The 14,897-nt window shown below is 38.4% G+C and overlaps 1 protein-coding gene across 1 annotated transcript in view; it reads left to right on the top strand.

The window, feature by feature from the left end:
* SSU72 (SSU72 homolog, RNA polymerase II CTD phosphatase) overlaps positions 1–14,897 on the top strand; it is a 62,001-nt gene that overhangs the window by 1,338 nt on the left and 45,766 nt on the right. The window contains exon 2 of the mRNA XM_073316867.1: positions 14,546–14,689. Within this exon, the coding sequence (XP_073172968.1) occupies positions 14,546–14,689 (144 nt within the window). The remainder of the gene's footprint in view (positions 1–14,545; positions 14,690–14,897) is intronic.

The following is a 14,897-nucleotide window of genomic DNA, read 5'->3' as shown; positions in this document are numbered from 1 at the left end:
CAGCCATCTTGGTCGAAGGCAATTTACCATGTTAGTAATAGTCAAACTCATTGTAAGACTCATTGAGACAATATCATAAACATCCTGTTGTAAACAAAACTGCCTTTCCTGTTACTAAACATTAAAAAATATTAAAAATTAAGGGATTTTAAAAATGCAGTATACTTTTCACATTTTGCTGTTTTACTCTTTGTATTTCTCTCAGCTCCTACAAGGGAAACGGATGAAGTCACTTTCAGGTTCCCAATGCTGCAAGTTCTGTTGGGATTTAAAAAAAAAAAATCATGAAAACATTTCTATTGGTCTTAGATCTTGCAATGAGCTCTTAGCCTGTTAGCACAAAACTTAGGTTTTAAACAATATGAGTTAATAGTTAACAACCCCTTAAAATCATCATTAAATGGCTGTCTGGATAAAAAATATTTTCTTTCTTGTGTGCTGATAATGCTTCAGACAATTAAAAAAGTAATAAGTTATAGAAATTTACTGCTTCCATTTCCAAAATGACAGGTGAAATTCAGTGTTGATAAGTGCAAATGCACATTGGAAAACATACATTCAAATGATGGTGTCTAAATTAGCTGTACCACTCAAGAAAGAGATGTTGGAGTCATCGTGGATCATTCTCTGAATATTCTGGCTCAATGTGCAGCAGCAGTCAAAAAGGCAAATAGAATGTTAGGAACCATTAGGAAGGGAATAGATAAGACAGAAAATATCATAATGCGATTAAATAAATCCATTGTAAGCCTATTCCTTTAATGCTGCATGTACTTCTGGTCACCCCATCTTAAAAAGATATATCAGAATTGGAAAAACTACAGAGAAAGGCAACAAAAATGATTAGGGGTATGGACAGCTTCTGTGTGAGATTGATTAAAAAGACTGGGACTGCTCAGTTTAGAAAAGCTATGACTAAGGTGGGTATGATAGAAGTCTGTAAAATCATGAATGGTGTGGTGAGGGTGAATAGGGAAGTGTTACACACACACATACACAAAACACATACATACCTGGGGTCACTAATTGAAATAATAGGCAGATAGTTTAAAACAAAGATAAGGAAGTATTTATTCACACAGTCAACCTGTGGAACTTGTTGCAGTGGGATGTCATGAAGGCCAAAAGTATAACTGGGTTCAAAAAAGAATTAGAAAAATTCCCAGTGGATAGGTCCTTCAATGACTATTAGCCAAGATGGTCAGGGACGCAACCCCATGCTCTGGGAGTCCCTAAACTTCCAACCGCCAGAAGCTGGGACTGGACGACAGTGGATGGACCACTCGATAATTGCCCTCTTCGGTTCATTCCCTCTGAAGCGTCTGGTGCCAACCGTTGTTAGAAGACAGGATACTGGGCTAGATGGACCATTGGTCTGACCCAGTATGGTCATAATGTTCATTTATGCTGTTTTGCTTTTTACATATTCCTAATGTGGACAATGGAAAATATTCATTTTCTAGTGAACTTCAATTTGTGGTTTATAGACTCTTAAGTCAGAGATGGAAAATACCTACTTGATCATCCAGTCATCCATCTTGCTATTGTGGGATTGTGCCCTACAGTGCTTTACATGTTTTTCCAAAGCACACTACAACTAGATATTGCATCAAACAATGTGGGGGAATGTTTCAATTGAACAAAACTGTTACTGAAATTTTAAAATAGCATAGAGGCATTTATATTGCATTTTATAAAGTTTCTCAGACAAAAAATTAGGTTTTATAATACAGGATACTGTCCCTTTGAAACGATGGGCAGAGTTTTACATGATATCTAAAAATGCTTGAAAGAGCTTTCTGAAACGTGATGCTCTGAGGGGTTGTAAAACTATTCTGTTTGTAGTTTATTTTAAAATATTTGCACTGAGAAACTGAAACAATAAAATTAAAACCCTGTTACAGGGCTTTTCTTAGTGTTGAGGAAGTTCTATTAAATAGTTCATATCTTAAATATTGTTTACCCTACTCTCAAGTTTCAGTATTTATGGGTATAGGCTTTACAGATTTTGTTTAAAAAAAAAACAACACTAATTTTTTTTTAAGTCAAGTCTTTTCACTTTGGCAGTGTTATTTTTTTTCTAGTTCTTAATTTGTGGAGGAAACATTTGTCAATACTGCCCATCATCTTAAAAATTTACTCAGTTTATGATATTTTTGACCTGTCTGAAGCACTATAGAATTTTAAAACCATTTATTTTGTTAGTCTTAATACATGGTTTATGTGGGGTGTTTTCAATATTTTTATTGTAATAGGGTCTTATGCTTTTTTTTTTTTTAAATGCATGAAATTATCAGGTGTTTCAGGTAGGTTTGATATAAAATTGAAAACTTGTCCTTGACAAAAATCTCAATATTTGTCTCTGTTTTGGACTCAGAAATGCTAGTTCCAAATAAAAACGTTTTTCTGACACATTTCAACTCTTTTCTCTTCGCCCCCCCCCCCAAAAAAAAAGGGAAAAAAAGAAAAACAGTGCTCTTGCGTATAGAAACTTCAGGATTTGGGATGGTTCAAAATTGATCAAATTATCTTTTAAAGGTCTGCTTCTGCTATAACCCCCCCTCAAATTTTAACCCTCTTTTAAAAAAAAAAAAGGAAGATTTTTTTGAGAAATCTATAAACTCTTGACCCTTTTAAATTGAAGCACAGTGGATTCCATTTAGGGTGAGATGTATGGTTTAGTTTGGAAACTTAGCTAAGGCTGTTTGTCAGACTGACATTCTGTATAGCTTTATACTATCACTTATGCCTTACAGAGAGTCAGATATCTGTATGTTTTCTATATTCTTTGTTCTCTATGGCTGCAAATGTCCTACAAGATCAAACAATAGCTGCTTTCTGTTTTTTTTAAAATGGATTTCCCAATGTCCCAATATAGTCCCTCATCTATTACTTACAACTATATTTAAACTTTTTACAACTATAACGCTATGATACAAAAGTCGAACAAGATCTGTGAAACTACTGCATATATGTAGCTTGTTGAAATATAAAACCAAACACAAAATACCCCAAACAATATTGACCAAATAAATGACTTTCATATCTTAAAAGTTGCCAAACTGGATGTCATTCTGTAACCATACTCAGCCACACCTAGCTTATCCTATGTTGTAATGACTTTTATAGTTTTCACTTGGGATACACTACAACAGAGGTTCTCAAACTGGGGGTCGGGACCCCTCAGGGGGTCATGAGGTGGTTATATGGGGGGTCGTGAGCTGTCAGCCTCCACGTCAAACCCCACTTTGCATCCAACATTTATAATGGTGTTAAATATGTAAAGTTTTTAATTTATAAGGGGGGTTATGCTCAGAGGCTTGCTATGTGAAAGGGGTCACCAGTGCAAAAGTTTGAGAACCACTCCACTACAACATGGTGACGTTCTCTTGCATAGTATTTTAAATGTATGCAGTAATACTACATAAAATCATAGTTATCTATGGGAATTTGCACAGTGAATGATAGTACCTTTGTATGTGTATATGTAAGCTTAATACAGTAGAATGTTACCGTTTCTCTCTTGGATCATGAAAATTTAAATACAAACGGGTCTATAATACACTGATACTGTCAAGGTCTCTGAGACCGTTTGCCACCCCTTAACTGGTTTAAAGTTGTTGTGCAAGAGCAGTAGCCATTTAGGGAAGGGGGAAGAATAACTTTGTCAGTGAAGAATTCTAATGAAAATGGATTTCTTTTAGTTTAAGAATCACGATCTATTCATAATGTAACTTTTATTTGTATAGTGGCAGTTCTCAAAGTCCCCAGTTGGGATCAATGCTCATATTGAGTATTGTATAAACTTGTAAAATGACATTTCCTGCAAGTATTTTGGGTCAGTCTAAGACAAGATGCAACAATTGAGTTGAGCAAACAGCAAAAGGGAATGGGGGGGGAGGAGGAGGAAGGTAACAGTAATAAAGTTCCATGGTTACATAGGTTAGTGGCAGGCACAGCATCATGGTTCTGAACCATTTACTTTTTTTTTTTATAAAAATATAATTAAATATCAAAGTCCTTGGGTTTGGTGATAGTATTGTTACAGTATAATGTGTATCAGTCTGTGAAACTGCAGTATATTAATAGAGAATGTATATAAAGCAAACATAGAATCCTACACTGAAATAATTCAGATTTATATTTCCTTTTATGAAGACACATTATAGTAGTACATCTCTACCCCGATATAACATGTCCTGATATAACACGAATTTGGCTGTAACACAGTAAAGCAGTGCTCTGCGGGGCAGGGCTGCGTGCTCCAGCGGAGCAGCGCGTCAGTGTGTCTGGCTCTGACACGGGGCTCTGAGTGGCGTGTTAAGGGTGCCAGTCCAGGGCTGAGGGGTTGGATAAGGGGCAGAGGGTCTCGGGAGGCGGTCAGGGAGCAGGGGGGTTTGGATGGTTTTGAGGGCGGGGTGGTCAGGGGATGGGGAACGGGGGTGTTGGATAGGGTGTGGGAGTCCCAGGGGGCCTGTCAGGGGGCAGGGGTGTGGATAGGGGTCGGGGCAGTCAGGGGGTTGGGTAGGGGGTGGGGTCCTGGGGGTGGTCTCTGGAGGGGGCAGTCAGGGAAAAGGAGCAGGGGGTCTTAGATGGGGGTGGGGTCTTCGGAGGGGTGGTTAGGGGTCGGGGGGGTCTCTGGAAGGGGTAGTCAGGACAAAGGGGGAGAGGGTTGGATGGGTCGGGAGTTCTGAGAGGTCAGTCGGGATGGGAAGTGACTATTAATAACGGAAATGTTCGAGGCCAAAGCAAGTTGGATATAACATGGTTTCACCTATAACGCGGTAAGATTTATGCTAACTACAGGAATGAATGATGGTGTGATAAGCCAGTGAAGGAAAGACTAAATTACTGGGGTAAAAGGCAGCGTGAAGCCTCCAATATGCAGGCATAATATAGGGGCTATAGCAACTGCAATTATTTCCTTGCTTTTATCAGTTTGCATCACAGTCCAGTGTTCTTTATTAGTTTGTAAGCCTTAACTGAAAGTGATCTAACTCATTTACTGAACCTAGTGTCTGTGTCTAGGCCCACAGTACAGTGTGCTCAGTCCAGGAGGAAGGGAATACCCCTTGTAATCAAATTAGGAAAATCACTGGCAGGTTCTAAAGGCTGGGAAAGTCCATCTTCCATTGAGAACTTGGGAAATAAAATCCACCTTGAAGTAATGCAAGACAGGACAATGAACAGATCTGAATACCGAATAGACTGGGTACAACTTGTATAGTGCATTGTCCAAAATTATAAATTAAGCATGTAGGGAATTACAAATGGAAACAGGATGAAAAGAATTGGGATTAATTTACAAGACAGTATTTGGAAGCTTGCAGTATTATCCCCAAAAGAACGAGGAGTACTTGTGGCCCGTTGGAGACTAACAAATTTATTTGAGCATAAGCTTTTGTGGGCTAAAACCCACTTCATTGGATGTATGCCGTGGAAAATACAGTAGGAAGATAGGTTTCAGAGGAACAGCCGTGTTAGTCTGTATTCGCAAAAAGAAAAGGAGTACTTGTGGCACCTTAGAGACTAACCAATTTATTTGAGCATGAGCTTTCGTGAGCTACAGCTCACTTCATCAGATGTTTACCGTGGAAATAGATATAGATGTAGATATACATACACACACAGAATGTGATAAAATGGGTGTTGCCATACACACTATAATGAGAGTGATCAATTAAGGTGAACTGTTATCAGCAGGAGAAAACAGGATGGCCCATTTCCAACAGTTGACCAGTTGCTCTATACCTTGAGTATGCACAATTTATCTGATTCAAATTCTCCTTTTCTGTCACTTATAGCAGATACAAGGATTTTCTTTTATCTGCAAATCCTTTCAAATAAGAATTTCCAAATTCTTCTTAATGAATTTATATACTTTGTTATATATAAAGTACCATACTGAAAGTGCCTTCCTAAAAAGAAATGTACTTTTGAACTGTTTCAGGGTAGAGTTCTATGCCTACTATGTTTACACTGTTAATCTGTTGCAATTTCAGACTAATATAGTAACAACTCCTCAGTCTCTTGAAATTAGGATTTCTGTATTTGTAGCTGACTTCTGGTTTATTCAGAATTTGTAGCTTTTGAGTGAGGATTTATGCATTACATATACATTCATACAAGTTCATTTTTAGTAAATTGTATGTTTAGAATTGAGGTGGGGTGTGAGGTATATTATTAATGGTGTAAACAGAATGAGAGTTGAAAGCTTATAAGAAACTTCATTAGAGCCTTAAACCACAAATCATGTAATATTGGGGGTTTAACCACATAGGAGAAACAGAAGTTCAACCAAGTACAGTTTACAATAAACAAGCTTCAGTCAGAGTTTCTATACCAATTGTGTAGTATCAATCAGCAACTGAACTAAATGAAGAGTATGCTTAACTTTTTGTCAGATTCCCCATTTAGTTTACAAAAAATGTTTTTAAATTATTTAGCTTGAAACCAGCAAGAATGAGCAAATGCCAACATTGATTTATTACATTTTTATATTGATAGAATTTGACTTATTTGACAAACATATTCAAAAAGGCTAACGTAGAAATTGAGCCAGTTGTCAACTTTCTGAAGATTTCAGAGACCGAAACCAGTCAGCAATACGCTTTTAGATTGCAAATGCAGTTTTTAAGAGTAAAATGCGTACTGGCTGAGTGGGATCCAACTTTAGATTAAACTGAAAACATTATTTAAAGAAATGCTGTTCATTATTCTACTTTTATTTATTATAATAGTGTGTGCTAAACTTGCCTAGGAACTGAACTTTTACTTTTTTCCTAAACAATGTTGTTGCCATTCAATTGCAATAAAGCAGTTATTTTACATCCCTTTATATTATTATGTTCAATATTGGCCACTTGAGAGAAGAATCTCAGCAGTATTTTGAGTTTAAGGTTAGGTGAGATTTCCTTTTTAGAACACAAGCCATATAAGGTTCCAGAATATTAACTTATCTGCTTGGACTAAAGTTCTGTTTCTTCTGCTTTAGATGTCACCAGCGTCTAAAACTGAATAAGGACTGCTGTGTCCTTTTTCAAGTGTTAACGATTCATCAGTGCTATTGAGCACTGCTGTCAGCTGTTAAACAACTGTTGTGTTCCTAGAAGTAGAGTTGTATGTCAAGTGTGTAGAGATCCGTCTGGTGGAAAATGCCATGGCCCCAGTTCAGCAATGTACTTAACTTAGTGCCTAACTTTAAGCATATGAATAGTCCGCCTGATTTCACTGAAACTGTCTTTGTGCTTAAAGCTGGGCACATGCATACCGAATCAGGGCCTATCTGTGTAAAGTTATTGCTAAACTAAGGCTATGTCTAAACTTGCAGAGTTTTGCACTGTCAGTTTCAGTGGTGATAGTGAACCGTTGAAAGAAAAGAGCTGGTTTGTGAACCCATTTACTTCCACAGAGAGTGTTTACATTTGCAGTACTTCCATCCCCGATGAGGCATCGCACAGAAGGCAGCTATCCCACAGTTCAGCTCTCTCTATTTTGATGATAGGCCTTGTGGAAAGGTGGGGTGAGGTGATCGTGGGGCATCCTGGGTCCCTGCACGGCCTCCTCTCCCCAAACGGTGATCAGCTCCAGTAGCTCGCATTGGTCCAAGCAGGGGATCATTTGCTCCATGGAGCAAGCGTTGTCACCTGGCCAAATGATAAGTGAGCACTTGCCAAGAAAACACAAAGGGGAGTTTCAAAGTTCCCCAGGGCTTTACAGGGGGAGGGTGGGGTTGTCTGTTTACCTGGTGTCAGAGCAGCAGAGCTGCTGGCCCCCCAGAGTGGTCACCTCTGCACTGTGGGATATCCTGCGGGGGCTAAAAGCTCTGTAAACAGGAAGAACGTGTCTTCACTTCCACATCACTGCAGAAGCATCACCAGTAAGAGCTGTATGCCTCTCGTGGAGGTGGTTTTCTTTTTGCGGTGAGACTTCTGAGGTTCACTGCAAAAAGTCATTAGTAAGTGTAGACGCTCCCATGGTTTTTGTGCAAAAAAGGGACTTTTTCAGCTTTAAATTGCAAGTGTAGACATGCCCTGAGTGTGGGTACAGTCTCCTATCTAGGCTCATAACTTTAACTAGCATTCGTGGAAATTATTTACACAAATCTTACATCCATCAATGGACCTCTTAATGCATTGGGTTAGAATGAGGCATTTGCAGTGATCAGCAGTGATCTGAGGTGCGCTAGTATTGTCTTGCTGTTGCTGTGGATGGTGTACTTGGAGTTACCTTAATATTTCCCATATAGTTATAAATAACTTTACTCTGACCTTGATAATGCAAAACTCTGTATAAATTATCCTGTACTGTAAATGTTAGATTTCTTTTTTTTGGTATTACTGAAGCTTGGTGCTAGCTATCTGGATTCACTCACTAATCCAACTTGTTTAATTGCTTAGCAGAAGAAGGCTGTGCTGAGTAATTCAATTGGCACTAGCAATAATTTTTTGTACAGTTACCAGAAATGTGCTGAAACACTTTCAGATTATGTCAAAGCACAACATGTTGTGTAAGTGACACACACAGATGTACTCTGGCCACTACTAATGCAGTGTAAAGACTTTGGTTTTGAGAGCTGTGCTCTGACTGTTTAGGGAAGAGAGACGTCTCAAAAATAAGTCAGAATGCATCAGAATTTCAAATCTTGGGGTAGGAAGCCTTGCCAATGAAAAGTTTCTATTTATTATTTCAGATGAGATGCAGACTTCATCAAATGCAGCTTTTACCTTTTGAGAGAGGGTGGCTGTGGTAAGTGTTGTGGTGAAAGCTGTGGCCAGTATGTCTGCATCTCCCGTGACTCATTTCAGCCAGTGGTATTGTGGTATGCGAACAGAAAAAATCAAGGAGAAAAAAGTGGAAGAAAATGACTTGACTGTTGCAGTTCCACCATCCTGACCTGGGAGGGAGGGCGGGTAGAGAAAGAGGAAGAAGAAAAGGGTATGGTGCCAAAATCTTCTCTTACGCCATTATCTTATGGCAGAGTCGTATTGCGAAATCCCACTACTTGATGAAGTGATGACTGTAGGGCAGAAACAGATGGGTGGAGAAAGGGCAGGAGAGGGATAAGGGAGCTCCATTTTACAAACCTGTTTTTCACAGGTACAGACTGGCTAATTCACACTATTTGTAGTCCTTCCAGATACCATTTTACATCATGTAGTGTACAGAATTTATTAGTGAGCCTTATTTCCATATCAAATTTTTAAATGGGGGGATTTGTTCTTTTACTGAAGCGCTTCTCATAATTGACAACCTGTTTTCATGGACTTTAAAACATCTTATTGGTTATTGTAGCTACAGGAATGAAAGTTGATATAAATCTGATGTTTACTTCAGACCAGTTTGTGTTCACATTTCTTGTGTAACTGCATCTCAATTGTTTTGAAGTTAAGAAAATATTTGAATACTAGACAGCAGTATAAAAATTGAATTTTCATGTAAGAATAATGGGAGATTGGTGTTAGCTCCCCTATGAAGTTATTTCTGTAACAAACACTGCCTTTCTGGGATTCCACAGGTAGAAATGTACTGATGTATTTCAACTACAAAACAGATCTGGTGTTAGTTTGGATGCAGCAAAATTTACAAAAACTGAACAGTTTGAATTTCATCATTAAAATTTCCATCTGTCGTGGTTCTCCTATTGTACTTTTTTGCCCAGTAGGGGCAGTAGAATGAAACTAATGTAAGTATGGAAAATGGCCTAGGCATGAGTAACAGAGAGATTAGCCTCTGTGCCAAAGGTTGGGGAAGGGAAGAGAAATTAATCTTTTAAAAAATGAGTCTTCCTCTCTTCAACTGTGGGAAATCATATACGCTTTCCACTTCCATCCATCCCACCTATCCTCCCCTGGTCTAGCAGAATGAAACTTACCAGGATCACCTCAGTTTCATATCACAGTTCCTGTCTCCACTGTGTGCAGAAACAGTAGAGCATTCAGAATTATTGGAGAGGGAGAAAGTATAGGAAGGTGAGAAGAGGGGAAGATGGAATAAAAAGCACGGTAAGACAAATACATTACTAAGGCAGCCTTCCTCTTCTTTGTGGTGTGGGAACACATGAGAGTTTAGGATAAAGCTTGGTCCTTCACAATCTATGCCAAGAAGGTTTTGGAGCACTACAGAGACAGAGCACTCAGTCCCTGGGAATAGGATGTGCATAAACACTTAAAATTAAACACTTGTATTTTATTTTTGTTTCTTGCAATTTGATACTTGGAGAGCAAGGAATTGAGATGCTGAAGGTCAGTTGCTCACAGTACATGCTCACATCTGCTCTGGATCTCAGGGCTTGATAACTTCGGTCTCTTTTGTGTTTTGACAATTCAGTGACGATGCAAGTCTGGGTCTTTAAAAAGCAAGCCAGACTCTTGAAATGCCTTTCCAGAAATCACATCAGAATTAGAAAGCCAGATGTTTTTACCTCCTAAACAATACTGACAGACTAATGGAGGAGTTCTTACAATCCTTTGTTTTCAAGTGGCAGCTTGCCGGGCAGCTTGCTGAGGTCAAGGGTGTTGGTGGCACTTAATACATTAATAAAATAGCCAACCAAATAACCCTAAATATGAGAAATGTGGTAGGCTTGAGCTTGGTGATATAGGATTATGGTTGGGAAGCCATACTGGGAGTAGAAGATATTTGCAGTGGTATTGCAGTATATGTGAAGCAACAGACTGATCCTGCTTCTCATAATCTTAACTCCACAAATATTCAACGGGGTGGGGTTGTGCGCACGTGTGCATACACCCCCCCCTTTCCATAATGACCTAGTGAAAAGATATCTAAAAGTCAGCACCATGCAGTTGATTGTTTGTCTGCCCTCGAAATTTCTTTTCTGTTTTAATTATTAAAAGAATAGCTGCTGACAGGAATGGAATGGAAGACATGCCCGGTTTATTATGACTTTTGGCTACAAGTCAATAAAGTATCCATCAGACTCTGGCAAAATTTGTGGACAAACTAATTTTCAATCTGGTTGGAAAAACTTAGCTGATTCCGATGTTTGTACTTGTATTAAATTTAAACAATGCACATTTGGTGCTTTTAAAAAAATTGGTAGACAGGTTTATATAATTTAATTTAAAAAAAAATTAGTGTTCTGTTTGAAATACTGAGTACTATCATTTCTGATACTGCTCCTTCCTCCTTTCAGATGTCTTTCTGATCTGTAACAGTGAATGTTCTGCATTCGTACTTGTGCAATTCAGCATGGACTGATTTAAATGAAAGGAGGAAAGTAACTAAAAGTAGTCCTAATCGCTGTACAGCTGACTTAATTTGCTGAAATTTTATAGCCATCTCTTGGAAGCTGCATATGTGCATTTTTAAACAGTAAATTGACATTTCAGGGAGACTTAACCTTTGGGTTGTTAAGCATTGTATGCTTATCAATTTAATTGGAGAACTTTTTAAAATGGTAAAAGTCTTTCAGAAGACCTGTAATTTGGGTCAAGAAGTAGTGAATCTATAAGAATAAGTAAGATCTCTTGTTTAATCACTTGCTTTATTAGATATTGAAATTGCCAAGTGCATTTCTTAAGTAGGTACCCTGAAAGCTGCTATAGAGGGACTTCAGTCAAAACAAGTGAGAACCAAGCATAAGAGGATCTGTCACTTATACGTTGGAACCCAAATTCTGCAAACCTTTGTGTGTCTCAGCCCATTTTTTCCTGGTTAGACAACCAACTGTTTTGTTGGTGTGGCGGGTGGGGTGAATGGAGTGGAATAAAATTGATAAACAAAACTGCCTTTCTTTGCAGTGAAAATAATGGATGGGCTTGGAGTTTTTTTTGCTATCCCCCGACCTCTTCTTTACCCCATAATGATTGTCAATACACTGTACACGTTTGCTTTTTTGCTTAGTATGTAAGGTGGTTAGCGTCAATTAGCTACTACTAAAACTATAATTCAGTTATTTATTGCTCGTCATTTAATAAGATGTCAACTTATACTGTGTGTTGATTTTTTCCAAAATAAATTTCTCCTTCCTGGTAACAGTAGTGTGGTAAAGTCTCTTGGGTGGTCTGTGGGCCAAAAGGGGAGTCAGGACAGCAGCCAAAGGTTAGAAATGAAAAAGACCTTGTAGCTCATCTTGTCTATCACCCTGCCAATTCAGCATCGTTACCTACAGTATATGTTCTGGTATTCCATTGCATAGTTTTAAATGCCCAAGCAGGGGTGCTTCCATCACTTTCTCTGGCAGCGTATTCCATAGCTTAATAGTTTTGTTCTCAGGAAGATTTTTTCCTGATAATCAGCCCGAATATCCTTAAAAGGGTGTAGATACAGTGATGATGCAGTTACAGCTTTTGGTAGGGGAAAATACGTGGAGAAGTTGAAATTCATGGGATCTTGGTATTACGGTTTTTTGCACATTTTACTTCCTGATTACATCCGTGTTTAGCAAGGTTGGGGTGGGGGTAGAACCTGGTAGTTTTGATTTATTAGTGTATATAATTCAGTAATCAAGGTCCTGTGTCACATTAGAACCAAATTCTGTGGCAAGGGCCCTTAAATTCAGCAGCAGTATTATTTACTCATCTCCTTAAAATCTCGTCACTCCCTTCCTTTCCACTTCTATAAAACTCGGTGAAGGCTCACAGAATGTAAATTCAGTGATTTTAATTTGATGGTTTTTTTTTTCGTTATGCTCTCCAGGTTGCCCATTTTCATAGAACTTAGCTCCCATGATGTCCAGACAGTCCAGCTCAAACCTCTTCCTCCTCCCACCCAGTTGTGTGCCAGAGGAGAGCTGTATTTGTGCATATGTATACAATTCTATTCTGGTATAATACGTTTTCAAAGATGCAATATTGTGAAAATTAGACCTACAGGTGCACTAATAATTTTTAGTAAAATTTTAGGCTGGTATACATTTCTTTTCAGAATTTTAAATGAGAGGAATCTGTTCCTTTTGGGACCGATTCCAAAGCAGTATCTCTCATCTGTGTTTAGTAGTGGTCCTGATAGGTTATCAAGTATGTATCGGTCATACAGTGTGCTGCAAGTGACTCGCCATGGTGGAATATGAGAGCATCAAACCAAGGACTGGTGCCAGACTCAGGAGCTGCTATCTGCTTTATCTTCCTGCTGGAGTTTGAAATGGAGATCTGGCTTCAGTGCCAAAATTAATAATTGAAACTGAAGGGGAGACGCATGCTTAACTGTCAGAAGTAGCACACTGAATCTCATGCATTAGTCATGGGTAGTCTGAGAATAGATGCTATATAGGTGCAGATATATTTTTATAGTCATAAAATAGGTTCTGTGAAAGGCCCTAACAGCTTTACAGATTCTACTTGAAGGCCTCTGTTATAAGATACTGGGACTCTGTAGCAGAGTTATTTCTCTCCATTTCTCTCCTACTCATTATTAAAGGGTGGGACATGAGGACAAATTTCACTTTCTTACGTTCCAGCCTTCCCATAATAGATGTACTATCAAAAAATCCTTTGTAGTGGCTTAGATTGCATCAGTGTTTCAGGTGCACAGCTGGAGTCAATAGGAGAACTGTTACTATTGAATATTGCCTCTTCCATAGAAACTGATTTTGGATTGGCAAAAAATGAAGTGTTTTGACATTTTGGTGTATTAGAACTACACATTATCAGCTGTATTGGTGATAGTCTTGTGGCTAAGGCCTTATCTGCACTTGCTTGGTTTTTGCGTCGACACAGATGTCTAAGTGCAGGTGCCTAGTGTAGTCATGATTTGTACCAGTACAGCAGTTTTGAGTCCCTTTGCTAACTCTTTTTCAACCACTAATATCAGGAAGATCAAGATGAACTTTTTCAATCTCAAAGCTTTAATTTTATCTTCCTTGGGAGATACAGGTGGGGAGCTTGTTCTAACTTCGGGGGCTGCTTTTTTTGGTTTATGGATGAGTGTGGAATGTTTTGAAAATAAAGGTTTGTCTTATTAACCATGTCTCTTTTTTTCATAGTTTCTGTGCTCATCAATAAAGCTTCCCCCTTCTGTTTTCAGTCTCTCATTGTGCTTATGCTGCATATTAGGGTTGCACCCGTACAGATGCAAAATTTGGGAGACAGCAGGAAGTACAACCTTTGATTATGTAACAGTTTTGAGTTCTTCCTGCACACTTTCCACTCTGTGGTTGAACAGACAACTCTTGGCATGAGGATATTAGAGAAACAGAGTTAAACAAAACCCACATAATTTCAGCTTCTTTAGAACACAATGTAAAAAAGTTTGTGAGTTTGAAAAAGAATACAATCCAATTTGTTTTGTTGTGATATCAGACAAAGACTGCCCGCAACTTCACACTTTCTGGCTGCCACTTTTTTGCAACATTACTAAAGTTATTTAAATGAAGTGTAGGATACATATTGTGCACCAAGACTTACATTAAATTGCAAATGTATAATTTTTTATCTTAAATGTGTTTAGAAGGTTGGATTCAGAGTTGACAGGTCTCTAAGAATCTTATTTTTTTTCCAAGTCCAGTGCATTGCTGTTCAGCACCTAGACATGTAGGTTTTAAATCTTTCCAATCTAATTATAAATCCCTTTTTGTGTCTTTCAGCAAACGAGGATTCAGTGTTCGATCCTTTGGAACAGGGACTCATGTGAAACTGCCAGGACCAGCACCAGACAAGCCGAATGTTTATGATTTCAAAACAACATATGATCAGATGTACAATGATCTGCTTAGGAAAGACAAAGAACTGTATCCCCGTGGAATGACCTTTTTAAAAAACCCTATATGGTTCATCTTTGAAAGGTGTAATTCATTATTTTGCATAAGGAATACACAGCTGCTTGACTGGCAAGAGCTTTGTTTTAAGGTTCTAGGCAGGTGTTTCACATTCTGTTAGGATCTCTAACACTCCCCTTGTAACTTGCTATTGAGTTATAATGCATGCATTCAAAATCCT

This window comes from Lepidochelys kempii, chromosome 18 (assembly GCF_965140265.1).
Source record: "Lepidochelys kempii isolate rLepKem1 chromosome 18, rLepKem1.hap2, whole genome shotgun sequence".
In the NCBI taxonomy this organism is placed as follows: domain Eukaryota; kingdom Metazoa; phylum Chordata; order Testudines; family Cheloniidae; genus Lepidochelys; species Lepidochelys kempii.
Note: the sequence above shows the minus strand (reverse complement) of the source record. Positions and strands in the feature narration are given on the sequence as shown.